This window comes from Scheffersomyces amazonensis (genome assembly GCF_036850825.1).
Source record: "Scheffersomyces amazonensis strain UFMG-HMD-26.3 chromosome Unknown RJT21scaffold_2, whole genome shotgun sequence".
In the NCBI taxonomy this organism is placed as follows: Eukaryota; Fungi; Ascomycota; class Pichiomycetes; order Serinales; family Debaryomycetaceae; genus Scheffersomyces; species Scheffersomyces amazonensis.
This window is the reverse complement of record NW_027042742.1, coordinates 2283251-2301675: the sequence shown is the minus strand read 5'-3', so window position 1 is coordinate 2301675 and position 18425 is coordinate 2283251. Positions and strand designations below refer to the sequence as shown.

General features: G+C 31.0%; 7 protein-coding genes across 7 annotated transcripts; 2 read left to right on the top strand and 5 right to left on the bottom strand. All coding sequences in view use genetic code 12, as the record gives it.

Moving 5' to 3' along the window:
- Nucleotides 1-7: 7 nt before the first annotated feature.
- On the bottom strand, nucleotides 8-682 carry RJT21DRAFT_119375 (uncharacterized protein). Its single transcript, XM_064881385.1, has one exon. The coding sequence runs from the start codon at nucleotides 551-553 to the stop codon at nucleotides 47-49; it is 507 nt and encodes a 168-aa protein (XP_064739974.1). The 5' UTR covers nucleotides 554-682; the 3' UTR covers nucleotides 8-46.
- Nucleotides 683-3916, bottom strand: MSH6 (mismatch repair ATPase). Its single transcript, XM_064881384.1, has one exon. The coding sequence runs from the start codon at nucleotides 3640-3642 to the stop codon at nucleotides 853-855; it is 2790 nt and encodes a 929-aa protein (XP_064739973.1). The 5' UTR covers nucleotides 3643-3916; the 3' UTR covers nucleotides 683-852.
- Nucleotides 3917-5679: 1763 nt separating this feature from the next.
- On the bottom strand, nucleotides 5680-7262 carry PSA2 (Psa2p). Its single transcript, XM_064881383.1, has one exon. The coding sequence runs from the start codon at nucleotides 7131-7133 to the stop codon at nucleotides 5685-5687; it is 1449 nt and encodes a 482-aa protein (XP_064739972.1). The 5' UTR covers nucleotides 7134-7262; the 3' UTR covers nucleotides 5680-5684.
- A 163-nt stretch (nucleotides 7263-7425) lies between these two features.
- REX3 (RNA exonuclease) lies at nucleotides 7426-9189 on the bottom strand. Its single transcript, XM_064881382.1, has one exon. It carries the CDS (start codon nucleotides 9070-9072, stop codon nucleotides 7501-7503), a length of 1572 nt encoding a protein of 523 aa, XP_064739971.1. The 5' UTR covers nucleotides 9073-9189; the 3' UTR covers nucleotides 7426-7500.
- Nucleotides 9190-9798: 609 nt separating this feature from the next.
- AKR1 (palmitoyltransferase) lies at nucleotides 9799-12477 on the bottom strand. The gene has a single exon (XM_064881381.1). The coding sequence runs from the start codon at nucleotides 12282-12284 to the stop codon at nucleotides 9927-9929; it is 2358 nt and encodes a 785-aa protein (XP_064739970.1). The 5' UTR covers nucleotides 12285-12477; the 3' UTR covers nucleotides 9799-9926.
- A 404-nt stretch (nucleotides 12478-12881) lies between these two features.
- Nucleotides 12882-15274, top strand: RJT21DRAFT_125702 (uncharacterized protein). The gene has a single exon (XM_064882835.1). The coding sequence runs from the start codon at nucleotides 13055-13057 to the stop codon at nucleotides 15110-15112; it is 2058 nt and encodes a 685-aa protein (XP_064739969.1). The 5' UTR covers nucleotides 12882-13054; the 3' UTR covers nucleotides 15113-15274.
- A 1293-nt stretch (nucleotides 15275-16567) lies between these two features.
- RJT21DRAFT_25507 (uncharacterized protein) lies at nucleotides 16568-18366 on the top strand. Its single transcript, XM_064883911.1, has one exon. The coding sequence runs from the start codon at nucleotides 16735-16737 to the stop codon at nucleotides 17926-17928; it is 1194 nt and encodes a 397-aa protein (XP_064739968.1). The 5' UTR covers nucleotides 16568-16734; the 3' UTR covers nucleotides 17929-18366.
- Nucleotides 18367-18425: the final 59 nt, after the last annotated feature.

Here is an 18425-nt window from a genome sequence, read left to right as displayed (position 1 = left end):
GAGTTTTGATTTTATTTTTAACCTATTTACAACAAATGGACACTGTTTAGAGTTTGATCTTTCTAGAAATAGTCCAACCGTAGACACCTAAAGCAACGATAGAGATGGTATTAACCAAAGTAGAAATACCATGATATTTACCGAATTGACTACTTAATTCTTTAAATTCTTCAGTAAGTTCACCAGTGGCTGTCTTATCTAATTTATCGGCAACTAACTTATTTCTCTTTTCCTTTATGTCACGACAAACTGGTAATAACCAAAAATAATTGAGTAAACCACCAACGGTACTTAAAGCCAATAATCCTGAAGTAAATGGACAGAATTTGTAAGGACTAATGAGAGCAAGAAGAACAGGACCAATTGATTGACCAATGAAATAGGTTGGAAATACTTGATTCTGTAAGTTACTGAACTCCTCTCTTGGTAACTTTTTGAAAACAAGAGGTGAAACAATATATGAATAGTATAAAGATCCTCCAAAAAGTACAGAATAAGTTAAAAGGTGGCCACTGACCAAATATCCTTGATTAATTCCTAATCTAGCAAGCATGATTTTGTATTATAATAATTGATTACGAGTAACTTATATGACTGGAAATTCAAGATAGTATTAAAATTATCTAGACTTAAAGAAAGTGACTTATATGAGTTCCTTAAATATGACTTCAATTGACTATAAAGTTGGGAAATGGTGCCATTCTCGCTCTTTTCGGCATTTTTGTTAAGTCGGGGAAAAGAGGAGGTAGTGCGGAGTACACAAAAATACTCCGATGATGCATTTTTGCTTTTTTGCAATCGTTTTTTTTTATTTTCTATATATTCATTCAATACAACATATACAGTACTGGATCATAACGTATCAATTAATTTGAATACGTTATGTAATGCATGTTGTTTTACATCCTCATCATAAGTAAAAATATCTTGACTTAATTGAGAATATTTATCTTTATTGACAAACCAACTAAAATCACTTTGAAGTCCTAATCCCAAAAGTTCATCTGTCATTAATTTACGATCTTTAATTTTTGAAGTTTGTTCATATTCCTTGGCAGCTATTTCAGCATTGTCTACTATACTTTCTGCAATACCACACATCGAAGCAACATTCATACCAAATGATCCTGGTGCAGTACCTTCTTCTAATTTATATAAAAATGTGATATTTCTTGATGTATTATCAACTATAATTCCCATTCTTAAAGGTTTTATTTGAGGATGATTCTTGAATGCTAATCCTAATGATCTATAATGAGTAGCAAAAAATCCTAAACTTTGAACATGAGTTGCTAAGTGATATAATACACTCTCGGCAATAGCATAACCATCACTTGATGAACCTCCTCTACCTAATTCATCTAAAATAACCAATGAAAATGGTGTTGCATTACTTAAGATCTTCTTGGTTTCACTTAATTCAACAAAGAATGTTGATTTTCCTTGAAGAATATTATCCTGAGCTCCTAATCTAGTCATAATCTTATCGATAGGAGTTAATTTTGCTGATTCACAAGGAACATAACAACCAATTTGACTTAATATAACAGCCAATGAAGTTGTTCTCATAATTGTGGATTTACCTGCTGCATTGGCTCCTGTCAATAAACCAAATTTAGAAGCATCTTTACCACCTAATTTAATATCATTAGGAATGAATTCTTTAGTACCCAAGAAACATGGATTTCTTAATTCTTTAAATTCAATTTCACCTTGACCATTGGTAGAATCAAGTAATTGTGGTCTACAAGATGGGAATCCAATTGTTTCAGATGCTTTGGTTAAGGCTAATAAACAATCAATAACTCCAATGGTTCGAATAATCTTAATCCAATCATCATAATTAGTAATGAATTTATTATACATTCTTTCCTTTAAACTTTCACATACTTGCTTATGCAATTCTCTTTGCTCCATTAATTCACGAGCTAATTGTTTTACTTCAGGTGACCAATATCTTTTAACTTTAGCAGTAGATCCCATTGTCTGCCAATCATTAGGAATTTGTTTAATAATTTTATTAGGAACTTCAATTAAATAAATTTCTTTACCACTATCACGATAACATATTTCTTGAGACTTATAAAGTTTCTTATATTGTCTTAAATGTTGATTTAATTGACTTTCTAAGTCGTTTAATTTAACTTGAGAATCATCAAATTCTTCATCAAATCCTGAATTTGGAACAATAATATCATTTTTAGCTTCTTCTCTATTAAATGCATCTTCCCATTCTTGAATTATTTCATTCAAATTGGAAGGAAATTGCTTTAAATATCTCTTTAATGAACCTTCAGTTTCAAAATTAGAAATCTTTTTAATTAATTTATTTATAGTTTCAAATGCTTCAATTACTCTTAAGAAATCTCTAAACTTCAAACCTTTACTATGAATTCGAGATAATAATCTTTCTAAATCAGGTAATCCAAGTAATCCATTCTCCAAAATAGATCGAAGTTCATAAGTATTCATTAAATAATCAATAGAATCAAATCTATCATTAATATCTTCTAGTCTAACTAAAGGATGGAGAATCCAATTTTTCAATTGACGTTTACCAAATGAAGTTATAGATTTATTAATTAATTTAAATAATGTTCCCTTATCTCCTCCATCAAATGAATTATTCAAAATTTCTAAATTATTTAAAGTAATACCATCTAATAACATAGTAGTATTCTTCTGTTTCGATATTTCATATTCTTTAACATTACCTAAAGATATTATATTATCATCTAATTTTAATGATTTCAAATAGAATAATAATCCTCCAAATGCATTAAATGATACTTTATGATTCTCTTTATAATCAATTAATACACTAGGATATTGAGAAAAATCATCTAAATCTTCTCCTTTAAAATATTTAGATTCAACTAATTTTTCAACGGTAGTATCATAATCCCAAAATTCAGTTATTGGATTTAAATTATTCCAAATTTGTTGCTTTTGTCCATTAAATTTTAACATTTTAATGGCAATTGCACTTAAATTTAATTTTTCACATATAATTTCTTTAGGTCTTAATTGAGTTATTAAAGTATCTAATTTAGTACATTCCGAATCATCATTAAATTCTAATAAATTTAATTCTGAAGTTGAAGTATCAACTATGGCTACTCCAAATATATTTGATCCATCATCAAGTACTTCTTGTTTTAAACTAATACAATAAATAGCCATATCATCACCTATCATATCTAAATCAGTTAAAGTACCTCCAGTTAATACGCTACTTAATTCACGTTTAATAATCTTTTCTTCTTTAGTAGTACCACCTCTCATTTCTTTAGCTAATAAAGTTTCAACTTGATCGACTTTGGCAACTTTATAACCATGACTTATAAATTCTTTAGCCCAATATTCAAATGACATTTCAGGAATACCCGCTAATTTCATATTAGCTCTTCCACCTCCAGCAATTTTCAAATCAAATTCACTATTGGCAATTACTGCATCATTTTCGTATAATTCATAAAATTTCCCCTTTTTGAAAAACACCACCGTACTCCACATTTGTGATTTGATTTCCCAATATTGTTTTTCAAAAGCTGTGAATTTTGACCAAGCCGATTGAGGAATATAAAGAGTTCTTGAATCATAATCGGGATGGTCAACTGGTCTCTTTTCTGCGTCTCTCATATTAACCAACCATTGATATCTTTCTTCATTCTCTTTGGCAAAGTTTTTCTTTGGAGCTGGCGAAATAGGCTTGGAAATAGTCTTCTTGACAGATGGACTGCTCTTATAAGAAGAATCCGATTTGAATTTACTTCCTAGTAAATTGGACACGGGTGATGATGTGATAGTAGATTCCCTTTTCACAGAAGGAGATTTGGATTTAGATTTAGATTTAGTCTTAGCTTTATTCAGTTTCTTAGGTATATCGAAATCCTTTTCATCATCTTCATTATCCTCCTCTGCTTCACTTTCATCTTTATCATCATCTACTATAAAATCACTCATATCGTCATCATCTTCATCTTCACTGGCAGGAGGTTTAAAGTCTTCCTCTTCTTCATCATCATCACTTTCAACTATCTTTCTTCTCTTCTTTCTTGCGAGTACTTCATTATCTTCATCATCTGATTCTGCATAACTCACATTAGCAGCAGCTCTACGTCTGGATACAGGACTCGAGGCAAGATTAGTTGAATTGGATTCATTCAATGGTTTCCTAATCTCTTTGTTCCTTATTGGAGGTGAAGAAGGAAGTCTAACCGATTTAAGTGGAATATCTTCAGTTTCTGAAGATAAAGGAGTATCTGTCATCTTATGACTTGCCATAGTAATATCTGCCTCTTCTTCTTCTTCTTCATCGTCGATAACACTCGTATTATTTTCTTTATCGCTATCTTTAAAAGTATTCGATTTAGAACTTGTGTTAGATTTCGATTTAAGTGGTGAAGATGAGGTTGGCCCTGGCCCACTTGCTTGCTCGGACTTGGGCTTGCCTGAAGACATAGGCTTGAAAAATGACATTAATGACAGTTGTTTCATTTTGGCACTGGATGATCCGCCGGAAGTGACCTTACTGGACTTCAGCGGCGTTGATGGTTTTACTCTCAGTGACATTCTGGTTATACTAGTAGTAATGTACGAGAATAAGTAATTGCTAAGTATCAAATTCCATTAAACTCGACCCCCATATATTTCACTTTGACGCGGTATATTTTATTTTATTTTATTTTTTTTATCTTTTTATTTTATACTTATTTTTATTCTTATTTTTAATTTTATTTTTATTTTTGTTTGTATTTGCGCGCGCGTTTTGTGCGTTTAATTATTTAAGCACCCATCTTTTGCAGACCAAATAGCTATTTGCAGCTTGTCTAGAATTGAGTATTGATTATTGGAATTGATTAGTGGTACTTCTCAAAAGTTACATTAGTGAAGGAGAAGGCTTTTTATTAGGGGCAATTATGGTAAGGGTTTCTTTTTTACTCATTATATTATGGTGTAGTCATATTTTCCCCATAGCCGCTGTGACTATCAAACCAATTCATCTAAGAGATCCACCGATTCTTAAGGTTACTACTAAAACACACGATAGAAAATTAATCTATGATAAACTTCAACAATGTTACCAAAATCAATTTGGACTAAACCAAAAGCATCATGCACTTATACATTTGAGTGATAGTGATAGTGTCAATAACGAAAGAGCTTGTTTGGAGAATTCAAGTTTAAACTACTACTTAAAAAGTGTTAAATTAATAACTCACGATTTTGAAGCTTCTGAATGTCGAACAAACCTTAATAATCAGTATCAGTCTTTATTAAAGCCTACATTTAATATTCATCAATTTATTCATTTCTCTTCATCAGATCAAATCTCCAATCAATTACAATCGAGCCTTATTAAAGAGTTTTCCAACCATGAGAAGTTGAATCAATTTGAATTTTTCCAATTCGATCATTTGAATTACGACTTAGAGTGTTTGGTTAATTATAATGAATTAATGCAAGTTATTTTACGTGAAAATTTAATGGAAGTTAATTTAGAATTAGTAGTTGAGGTTGCTGACATCTGTGGTTTTAGAAAGATTAATGATGCTTTTGATGGTTCTATAATAGAAAGTTTTAAGATTAATCTTCCTTTAAATGGTACATTCTATTGTCACCTGGGAAGATCAGCTACTTGCAAGCGAACTAATGCAGAATACAAAAATTCAAGATATAAATTACTTCCCTAACGTATAATTATTTATATATATATATATATATTCGTTTATTGTATGCATATATAAAGAAGACAAAACAACAGTTGTAAAAGCAATCATAATTTTTAATATTTTACATAATAACTTCGTACTTAATATCAGATTTAATCTCTTTATGAGGTAAAACAACAGAACTCTTAATGAAAACTTGATTACTAACGAAACTCCCTTTGATAAAATAACAATATTATTTTCCAATTTCAAATTACTATTAGTCTTAGTATCAATATCATTAAGAACAGATTGTTTACTGGCTTCTCCCTCAATTCTACACCATTTACCAATTTTAACTCCTTCAGAAATAATAGAATTAACAATATAAGAATTATCTCCAATAGTAACATTATCAGAAATAATTGAATTCTTTATTCTGACTCCATTACCTATACTGACATTCTTTCCAAAAGATACATAAGGACCAATTTTATAGCCACCTCTTAATCCTAAACTTGAATCCAGTACTTGAACTGGTGGTATGATACTTTCAACTCCTTTTAATGATTCCTTATCAACTGTTTGTTCCAAGAAATATCTGTTAGCTAATAATGCTGACATAGGAGTCTTTAATAGATACCAGAAACTAGTAGAGTTAAAACTGTAAAACTTCAGTTCAGAACTTTGAGGTAAAATCTTCAATACATCCAATTCTAAACTAAGAGAATTTGGATCAACTGAATCAGATTCTAAATCGTCATACAAAAATATCTTTGAAGCTCTTCTTTTACCCAATTGAGCTCTTTCTAAATACTTAAATATATCTTTATTAAAGATATATATACCTCCATTAATTAAAACATTATGTGTTGTATCCAAAGTAAATTGAGTAGTTGGTTTTTCAACATAATGAATGACCTCATTTGTCTTCTTATCGGAAACAATTATACCAAATTTGTTGAATATTTTCTGTCTTGCTTCAGGTTCCAAACTAGTTAATCCAATCAAATTATTATTTAATAACTGTGTTGGATCAACACCATAAATTACTGAGCTCTGATTATGGCTATTATAAAAATCAAGTAATTGTTTAAAGGGATAATCACATATAACATCACCATTAATATAAAACAACTTATCATTATTTGAATCCAAGATTTCATCTCTGAAATAGTATAATCCACCACCAGTACCCAAAGTACCTGGTTCAGCTTTATATACTATTTTCACCCATGGATGTTTACCTGAAATTTCCTTAATGTATTGTTGCAACAGTGAAACATCCTTATGAAATCCAATAAGTAAGATTTCTAAAGGTTCAATTCCATCTAATTGACTAATAAAGTTCTCAATTATATGAGAAATAAATGGTTTACCAACAATTGGAAATAATACCTTGGGTTGTTCCATAGACAAAGGTCTAAATCTTGTTCCCGTCTTTTCACCCCCTACTAAAATTACAGCTTTGATAGTCATTGTTAATTATTAGCTTATATGATTTGATAATATTAGAGACTGTTATGTAAAATATATAGATATATAGTATTCAATTCCAATATTGGTAATAAATTAAATCTTAATATGTGTTCATAAAATAGAATAAAGATTGACGTAACCACTTCGGAATTGGTAAACTAAGTACAAAATACCCCTAAATATCTCATCCCTAAATCTTGGCTAGGGTGAAAAATCTCCTCATAAAATTTATGGGGAAAGGGAGTGCGGCTGCAAATGCAACAACTGATGGTCGAGGCTCACTCGAACAAAATTTTGTGTATGTTAACTAGTACAGTACTAAATAGTACAGCACTAAATCTATTTATTTACTTATTTACTTATTTACTTATTTATGGTGCGGATTCTGCTTCTTGAAATCTAAATGTACAAAATACTTTACTATATCTATTGCAGCTAAAGAATCTTCTCCACTATCATGCTCTCCAATTTGAATATTTCGACTCAAATATTTAAATGCAAGATCTTTTAAACTATATTTGAATCGTTTTGTATTGGAGTGTCTTGGATAAAGTATGGCTGTATCTATAACTTTATTATGAATAAGTCTTAATGCATTCATATCATTTTCTAATCCATGACCTATTAAAATTGTATCTTTATCCATTATTTCTCCTAATTTTATGAGCATATCATTAAAATCTAATGCATCTGGTGGTATAGCTTCAACTCCTGACCATTTTGTATTAAGATCAATAACTTCACCATCCACTTGTGTTAATATATCTAAAACTTCTTCACCTGTGAAAAAGTCAAGAGCAGTAACACGAAGTAATTCAAACCCTTTAGTAGTATATCCCATTTCACAATCTATACCCAATGCAAAACTCTTTTTATGTGTTTCATCACTAGGAAATAATTCAGTAGTCCTTTTAAATGGTCTTGCCCAATTCATTTCTTCTGGATTATTCCAATAAAATACATGATGATTACTCTTAGAACATGGTTCAGATTCTGCATCATCTGCTATTTTCATACAACAATCATAGTATTTGATAAATCTATCCTTCTTTCGTATTTTTCCAGAATGATAAATGCATTGTGTAGGTTCGAGCATTTCTGTTCTATTAAATTCAGCTTGACACCTGTGACACTTCCGTCTAACACTAGGATTAGTATCTTCAGGAATTTCCATGACATATCCATGATCTTTAAGTTTATCTTCTGAAATAATTGTCTTGTTAAGTGCATTTTTGAAATCTTCTTGAGTAATTTCTACTGGTTTCTTTACCTTTTCAGGATGCATATATTTAAAAATTACTTTCTTGATGGAAGTATCATATGTTGAAGTTGATGTGGTTGATGCTACTTTATATTCTTCTTCTATGGCTGTCAATATTGGAATATGAATCTCGGGGTTATTTTTCTTTATAACATCTACAAGTTTTTGAATAAATAACTTTCGAGTAGCTATTGAAGCTGGAGCATTCAATTTAATTTCTTGAGGTAATATGAATTTTGGATCTTTTAATTGCAGTGAAGAATCAACAAATTTATTTATCTTATGCTGATATTCTTCTATAGATTTACTTGTTTCTAAGAATCGTAATTCTCGTTCATTTATATGAGTAGATTGATTATAATCATTATTCTTCTCCATAAATTTCTTTAATTTCTCAATATTGGCAGTTCTAGTCTCAATATCAATGTTTAAATGATTTGATAGTATAGGTGAAAGGTCAGCTTCCCTATTCTCTACTTTCTGTTTTTTGGAATCTCCTTCATATTGGGATAATGACTTACGTTTACCATTATTAACATTATTACCATTACCATTACCATTAGTAGATCCAATATGATTTTGATGATTAAATATGCAATTAATAATCTTACAATGTCCAAACTTTCGGAACTCGGGACATTCTATCTTACTGAAATAGCCATTATCTCTTTTAAACATTTCATATCCTGATAAAGGTATATAAGTTTAATAATTCACTTATGATTTACTTAGTATATGATCCCAAATTGGTATATCGCAACCCCAAATTAAATCTAAGGTGAAGTTACCCGGTCTTTGGTCGATGTGCAGGAAGAAAAAAAATTTTTGGGACTAACCGCACAAGATGAGAAGTATAAATATGAGAGCAAATCCAAATTAGAAAAGTTTTTAAAGTCCCTTCTTTTCCTTTTCTTTGTCGACGTACTTCATAGGATCATTTCTATAGGTCACGTCCCTCTTTGACTCTTCAAAAGAGCCACTGAATCCAACTTGGTTGATGAGTGAGATACCCTTGTACCCTCAAAGTGAGAACTACATTTTGCTTGTCTGTGATTCTTTGTTAATCCAGTCATCTATTCAATATTGTTTGCCTTTTACATTCATATGATAATTCACCTAGTGAATATTTCATTGTTAAAAAGGAGCGATGATCTTTACCCTTTTCTTTATGCCTTTTCGGAGGACTTAGTCTTGGGTGGGTACAAGTGGCTGTCTGACAAGTTACTATTCAAATGATTTTGATTTGAAATTTATGATTTTATCTTGATATTATTATGATTTCCAATTAATTTCTATTGATAGTGACTATAGTTAATCTCTGTTGTTTTCGTCGACCACTACATATGTTGTTTTTTATGATTTTTTTTTTACATAGACAAAGAAAAGGAATATAAGCTTAGTTATGTTCAATTATATTTTAACTGTAGAATTTAGTTAACTGATGGTTTTCTGATAGTATACGCCTCTATTTTAATTCGCTTTTATTTAAACTACACTATTAAGTTCTAAATTATTATTTATACTCTGCTATACTAAACTATTTGACTAGCAGATTTTGCAGGATACTCATATAACTTATAGTAATCGACAACTTGCCCATTCAAGTTATTCTCACCTTCGATTGGCAAGTAAAACACATTTCTGAAAGTTACATCTCCCAAAACCCAGAAATCTAACCAATTTTGTTTCAATCCATAGTCGGTTGGAACGTTGATTTGGTTGATGGTAGATAAATCTGAAGATGTGCCACTTTGACGATTGAATATTGAACTGATAGTCAACTTTATTGTTAATAAAAATTGTTCCAAACCAAGTAAGTTTAAACAAGTCCGAAGAGGATCTTCTGATCGACTATTATTACCAGTATCAAATGCTCCATTTGATGATCCACCATTAGGTGCTACTGAACTAGAAGAATCATCATTTAAATCTCTTGGAACTGTAGAGTGATTGAATCTGCTCGATTGAATTTTATTACCTAAAGTTGAGAATTCCCAAGTAGTTAACCCCTTTGAGATTTGGAAAGTTTGAGCAATACATAAGAATACAATCCATACGTATTGTATTAAACACCATATAATTAAATTGAAATGGAAATGATGTTGTCTGTATCCATAACATAAGTCATCGGAGAGAAAATAACATACACCATTATCTTCATCATCCGAATCATAGTTAGTTCCAGGTTCATGATCTTTCATGTAATCGAAATATTTGCATGATAAATAAGTGAATAGTAAGATAGATAAATTTAATGCGTAAACAAAAGACATGAATAACTTATGATTTCTAACTCCAATCTCATTATATACCCATGGACAATAATGATCGAATCTAGCAATCAATTTCTTGTTATATCTTGAATACCTTGATCTCAAAGGTTTTCTAATGAATGTATTAACGCAAAAGTGATCAGTATCAAATTTCCCAATACTAATCAAATCTTTAACTTGACTAAGTATAATTGAATGATCTGTTGGAGTAGGTACAAATCCTGGATTAATGAACATAGCCTTAAAAAATGACCAAACAAATAATGAAATTAATGCAGATAACAATAAATTGAAAATGAATTGTTTAAAGAAGATTTTAGGAAAAATATTAAGTAGAAATATAACAATAGCCCAAAATGCAGTTCCTGAGAAGATACCAGCTAAAAATGGAGATTTTGGTAATGCTTTGTCATCAATTAAATAAGTAGGAATTAAGAATTTGGAAACTGTGTATATGGTAACGAATGCAATTAAGATAGAAAATACAAATTTTGGAATGATAAATCCTGAACTGAATGAACAAATCTTAAATCCAATTGGTAAGATTATGTAAGGAATTAAGAATGTTATAACCTTCCCAGTTTTTGGACTAATCCAATGTTTATTCTTAGTCCAATTAGATTTCTCATTTAAATCACATTCATGCAAAACCTTTAACCAAGTATTCGTACAATTCATATCCTTTGCGACTCCGAAACAATCCTTACCTTGATCATTTTTAGCATGAATATCCGAACCAGCCTCGACTAAAGCTTTCAAAACACTCTTGTAACCCTTCATGAATGCCCAATGAATTGGGACAAATAAACTATTATCAACTTTTGATACATCAGCTCCAAATCTTAATAAAGCATTAATAGTTAATATATCTCCTTGATAAGCTGCCCAATGTAAACAGGTTCTATTAAAACTATCTGGCTCATCAATATAAATCCTTTTGGTATCAACACATGTCAATAATAAATAAATTATTAAAGTAATATTGGAACTATGAACGGCTAGATGCAAGGCATTATAACTTTGATCATCAGTTAACGTTGGATCAGCATTAGTATTTGAAATTAAATAATCGACAATATAAACTAATCCATTTCTACATGCCCAATGTAATGGTGAAGCCTTTAAATCACCACCTAAGAAATTAGGGTCTGCATTATTATTAACAAGATATTTAACAATTGTTAATCGATTATTTATACAAGCCCAATGCAACGCTGTAATACTATCACTAAAAGTATCATTAACTTTTACCTTTTCACTAGATAATAATTCTTTAACAATAGTGATATTACCTTCTTGACAAGCAGTCATAAATCGATCTAAATCAGGATTTAACTCTCTTTCAGTAGGTGTCTCTAATTTGGCACTATTGATTGAAATAGTATTTAAATCATCGTTATTGGTTTCAAGAATGGCATCTGTAGACTTTATGGATGCAGAATCAACATTTGTCAGTTCTTCTTCTGGTTCATCTTCTACTGCTAATTCTAGATCTAACTTTTCTATAGCTTCGGATCCGTTAGAACCATTCAATTCGACTTCGGTAATTCCAGTCAATTGATCCTTGGGATTATTACTATTATTATTACTTTTATTTATATCCTCCTCATCCGCCATTTGGATATCTATCTATTCTATAGCTTCTGTACTCTATGGGATTCACCTTTTACAAATTATTCAATTACATACAAATATTCATAGTAGTTAATTTTCGGGTCATATTTGCCTGTACACAGCCTATAAAAACAAAACTGCAAGCCAGAACCTTTTTACTGGTTTTTCATTTTAAACATGTAAAATTCAAAATTCTAAATTGTAAACTGAAAACTGAAAACTGAAAGTTATTTACTTTACTATAACTTTAACTAAAAGTGGGTTATGGATAAAATTAAACAATCTCTAAGTGTTGATTGAGGGCTGTGCATAGTCTAAATTGAATATTTGCTGGTTCTCTCACTAAGTTTCTAGATTTTTAAATTACCCATTTCTCTATATCCGTGCGGCGTGAAATGATCTTGTATTTATTTTGCAATTCAGTTCATGATCTTCTGTATACATAAGTTCAAAGATTCACTTACAGTCTTAATTATTCTATTATTAGTGTCACATGCCAAATCCTTGCATGTGATGCATTTTTTGACATAGCTTAATTGTATTTTTTTCACAACCAAAAAAAAAATTGTTGTGTTCTAAATTGCCAAATAAAGTATAGATCTCTACTATATACCGGAACCGGGAATTGACTCTGGTGTATATGGGGGGAATTCTTTTTATTTTCATAACCCTCTTGACTAATCCTTTTGGAGATTAAAGGGATAATTTGATTATTATACTTGGACAGACTTCATTACAGGGACAGGGATACTTGTTACGAATTAGTAGCTGAAATGGTGGTCAGATATATTCTACGATCAGTAGTGAATCGAATTCCGGGGTCTAGTTATCTTCCAAATGTAGTAACTTCGGTACTACTGGAAGAGGAAGGTAATAGAATTCTAGAAGAGGAAGATGAAGATCTTTATAATGACGATTATTCTGATAATTCATCTGTCCTACCTGTATCCCCAAAGGAAAGAATACATTCTAGAATCATGAATAATCGGATCAATGAATTGGGTGTAGTTGATGAAGTTGATGAAATTGAATATGAATTAAGTCAATTACGACAACAGGAAGAACAAGGTCAAGAAGTTAAAGATGATATTTCTGGTGATGATATAGGTACAAACTATCTCAATTATGTTGATACTTGTGATACTATTCCCGCACATAACCACTTTGGTATAAATAAATTGAATCATAATCCATTAGTTGTGAACAATAATAAATCCAGAAAGATTAGTAATAATAGGTACTTACAACCTAAGCAGACTAAACTTTTACAACCCCTCACTGCAATTGGTGCTGAAGCAAGTTCTACACTTGTAGACTCTGGAGCTTCTTCAACAGTTTCGGACAATAAAAGTAATGCTAATAATAATAATAGCACTAACCAACAATCCATTGAAGAACGGAATTTAAGAGTTAAGCGATACTTGAATGAACAAAATTCCAAATTTGATGAGTTAATAATCAATAATCTTGATATTGTATTTAAGGAGTATGGTAATGATATTAATCATTCAGATGAATTAGAAAGTATGCTGAGTCCAATCCAAATTGATGATGTCGATGTACAGCTGCGTCAACAGGAGCATCAGTATAGCTTGATACATTATATTTTTCTTAATGCTACAAACAAATTCTTATCCAATGTACCATTCGGTTCTTTATTGATGAAAAAGAAACCTCCTATTAAGAAAGACATTCTTAAAACTAATAACATTTCACCTTCAAAATACAAGACTAATAACAATCCATCGCCTTCCATTGAAGACAGTCTGTATACTTATGCTTCGGGATCTTTACGTCAGCCTGAACCAAGTACCCCAATCCAAAGACCGGCTACTAATTTTGAAGTTGGGGAAGAGAGTCACACCGAAAGAAATGAACAAAGTGAACGTATTACTAAATCAAATTCGCAACTCGTAGATGGGAATCGTCCGGATATGGAACTATTCCTTGATACATTGGACCCTTCAACTCGTTTGAGTCTTTATAAGTTCTTAAGAGAGGAATTCTCTGACAATACCAATGCCATTGATATATCATATAATGAGAATGACTTATTTTTAGATAAATTGCAGACATTTTTATTGATTTCGGTCAAGTTATTTATTACTAGTTTAAAACTAGCTGTTCCTGTTAGTCAATATATTTATTATAAGTTCAAGAATGATCAAATTTTTCTACTTAATCATCACAATTTGATTAAGTTATTCAATCGTGTGTTAAAACTAATGAACTACGTTGATTACAAGTTGAACTCTAATGAAGAATTAATTGAGAAAATTTATAATCAGGAATACATGGATAAGAATTTAAAGATTCGAACTAGAATTGAAAATGATGAAGAGAAATTTGATGAATTATATCAAGAATTATCGATAAATTTTTCAAAATTCATGAGTGATCAAATTGTTGATAATATCATTAATAATGAAAGTTTACAGGTGTTCACAGATGATAAGAATCTTGATTCAGTGTTCCGAAAGTCACTTATGGAATATCTAATGGCTAAATATGTTAATGAACCGGTTAAGCGTGCTCAACTGCGTCAACAACAACGTCGAATATACCAAAAAGATCCGAATTTTGCCAAATACTTCTCACCTCATAAGGATGTTTCCCTCGACTTTAATGACGGTCGTAATGATTGGACTAATCCACAAGGTAGTTCATCCAGAGTTTCTCCGCAAAATGAATCATCGCCATCACCTGAATCCTTAAATACTAGTTTCAAAACACCTTTGTCAAATAGCTCATCTACAACTTCAAGTTCTGATAATTTACAGGATATGAGTGTCTTTGGTATCGCTCAGAAATTTGCTGATAGATTAGCTTAATTTCATATATAATTTCAATTCTAATTAACGTACAATTTTGGGAACTTTGGGCTGGACTCTTTTTCCATATAATTTATTTAATTTTTTAGTATTTATTTCAGTTGTTCATATTTTGAGTATGTAAATTCTAATGTATTTCGCAAGAAAGCTGCAAAATTCTATTGCAACTAAAAATGTATGTAAGATTCTCGATTTAAGCTAATATAGTTACACTACCAAGCCAACAATGTCGCCAAGTACAACTATCAACTGACTACAGAATATAAGTTTCTTGTATTGGCTTGGTGTATTAGCTAACAGAGTAATATGAGGTAATCCTGCTTTTTATTGATAAGAGTGTAAGAAATATTCGATGCATGGATTACGTATTCCCCTACATTGTTACTACAGAAATGGTAGAAAAACTATCCTAATAGAAAAGAGGTTGAAAAATACTGCGCAACTTCACGTAAAGTCTAAATCAATTTGTCAGATGTAGATTTTTATTTTCAAAAGTGAAATGTGGTAAACTTTATGATAAGGCCCCACTTCATGGTTCTGAACTGTCCAACGGTCAACATTGAAGTAATCTATGCATTGAATACAATAATCAATTGTTCTCTACAGTAGATTAATAGAAACGTGAAAAGTTACTGGCAATGAATTTGTCCTTATTAGGAAGATTTTGAGCAAAGTACACGAAGACACTAATAATACCTCTCCTAATAAAAATAAATCCCATTGTTAGGAAACCTCTAGAACCTTGGAAAAATAGATAAAAATAAATTTGGAAAAATAACAATAAAAAAAGATTGCTGAAATAGGAATAGGGGAGTCCGGGTAACTACATGTTACCCGCCCCATAGTCGCATAGTAATTTATACTTCCAGCCAATAAAAAGTGCGTATGCTCATTTCCGCTCGTGCTCATTCCTCGCCCCTTTTTTTTACAATACTATGTAAATTAGCGCATCTCTTCCAACTTAAATTCTTGGACCGAATATATATCTCCCCTCGTCTCAGTCATTCATTTTTTTTTTCTGCCAGTCTTTTTGCACTATTCATAGCAAACATCCAAACATCTACACCTTTTATTTTCAGGACAAAAAGTGTTGTAGAAAAGCAAAAATTAAAATCATTCTTTTTTTTTAACACCTCCTTTTTCCTGTTTTTTGCTGACTTCTTCTTTTTTGTTAGGTTTTTTTTGTCGTTTTCTTCTCAACGCTACACTCACAACTGTGTTTCAAAGACACAAACAAAACAAACAAACCAAACCTACACATTTATAACAAGCTACTTACAGTCTTAACAACTGAACATAGTCTACACCATCAGGTTCTTTCTATAGTCCAGTTTCCTAGTTTGTTTGACAGTATAGTTACAGCAGGTTTTTAGCAAGGAGAAAATTTTTGCTCATCTGCTATTTGTCATCCCACTCATTTTCGAAATCCTCGTCTGTGATTGGTTGGCCCAGTTTTTTTAAAAAAGAGATTTGCTGGTCACATCCTTACCTCAATACATAAAGTTTCTGACACCTTGATTGGTTGATTTCAGAATTTTAGTAAATACACGCCACTGTCTAATTTTAGTTGGTTGTCCCACGACACTTTTTCTGTGCAGGTTCAATTTTATAATTTATACAAGATGGCTTTATGCTCTCAAGCATTTAATAATTCAACCAAGAGAAGTTGTCATTTCAGCAATAGTCATAATAACCATAATAATAACAAAAGGTTATGCTTTGGTGTTGGTGATGGTTCCACTGGTAATGGTAGTACTTTCCCAATATTGACTCGTAAAAAGTCTGTTTGCATTTATTCCTCATCTGATGAAGAAAATGATTCTACTGATGAACAAGGTTCTTATAATGCTGATCAAATTAGAGCCAAGAGAAGGGCTTCGTCTAGAATTTCATTCTCTATGAACTCTGAATTGTCAAGAGCCATGTCTAAATATAGTGATGATGAAAGTGATGATGAGGTTGATAATCATAGTAATTATAATACTAGTATTAGCCACAGTAGAAGCAATAGTAGCACTACTAATGTCAGTGCTGCAGCAGTTGCAGCAGCAGTTGCCGCTTCTCACAGTCGTCGTAACTCTAACAATTTGCATGATTTCAGTAATGTTGATTCTGATGAAGAAGATAATGTTTTTGACAATTTAGACTGTAAATTATCAAGCAGTCCAGTTTCAAGTCACCTTAATTTAAATATTACAAACAATAATCATAAAGGTGGATTCATTCAAATTTCTGATAGTTCAAAGAATTCTACATTCAAATCTGTACCTGATACTGATAAGAATGCTAGATCTCGTTGCTTTGATTATTTAGTTGGAGCCATTGATGAAGCCTGGGCTAGATATTGTGATGCCACTACTCATGTCGAAGATGAAGCCTATGGTTATGTGACACCAAATTCAGTTGCCACTGATGATGAAGATTATCTTGATAATACAACTGATTTTACTGATTATGAAGATTCTGATTTTGAATTTTCCAATCACCATAAACAAGCACAAGAAGCTCAAAAGCTTCAACAATCACAACAACAAATGCGTCCATCTATGAAGCCATCAATGTCCAATTGCAGCATTTCTTCCAAGCAAGATCCAGCTTCTTCACAATTGCAAGCATTGAAGGATCGTTTAACCAAGGCCAAATATTATTTACAAGACTTGGTTGATTCTGAAGATTCAAGTGAAGTTAATTCTTTCTGGAAGCGTTGGGATATGGTCAAGTATGCAACCATTGAATTGGTTGAAGATGATGACGATGATGAAGTTGTTGAAACAACCATTGAAGAGTTGGAAAATGGCCGTTTATTTGTTAATTAAACAAGCTATTAATAAGATGCGCGAGCAGACAAGACAGGATTTTTTCATACTGTTCTTGGGTCGATGCATTTTTTTGCAACTCGAGGAAGTTAAAGCTATAAGCATACATTAACTTTCATGAAGAAACATAAAAACACAGAAACAGAAAAACATAAAAACAAAAAACAAAAAACATATATAACAGAGAAACAAAAGATAGAGATTCTCATCATACCATCACCATTCATATCATCATATTATTATTATTATCTACTGCCTTCATTAAACAAACAGCAGTGATACACAGGTTTAAATTTCATTTTATTATTATTATTATTATTATTATTATTTACATTTTTCAAATTTGGGTCCAATTGATTTTTGAAATTTTTGTTCTTATGTCGAATGACTAATGAAGCGATGAAGACACTCTGACTATTATTTTGCTTCTGTCTTCATCTATTATGGGTATGAAATTTATTAGTTCAATAAAGAAGTTTTGTATATTATTATCATCT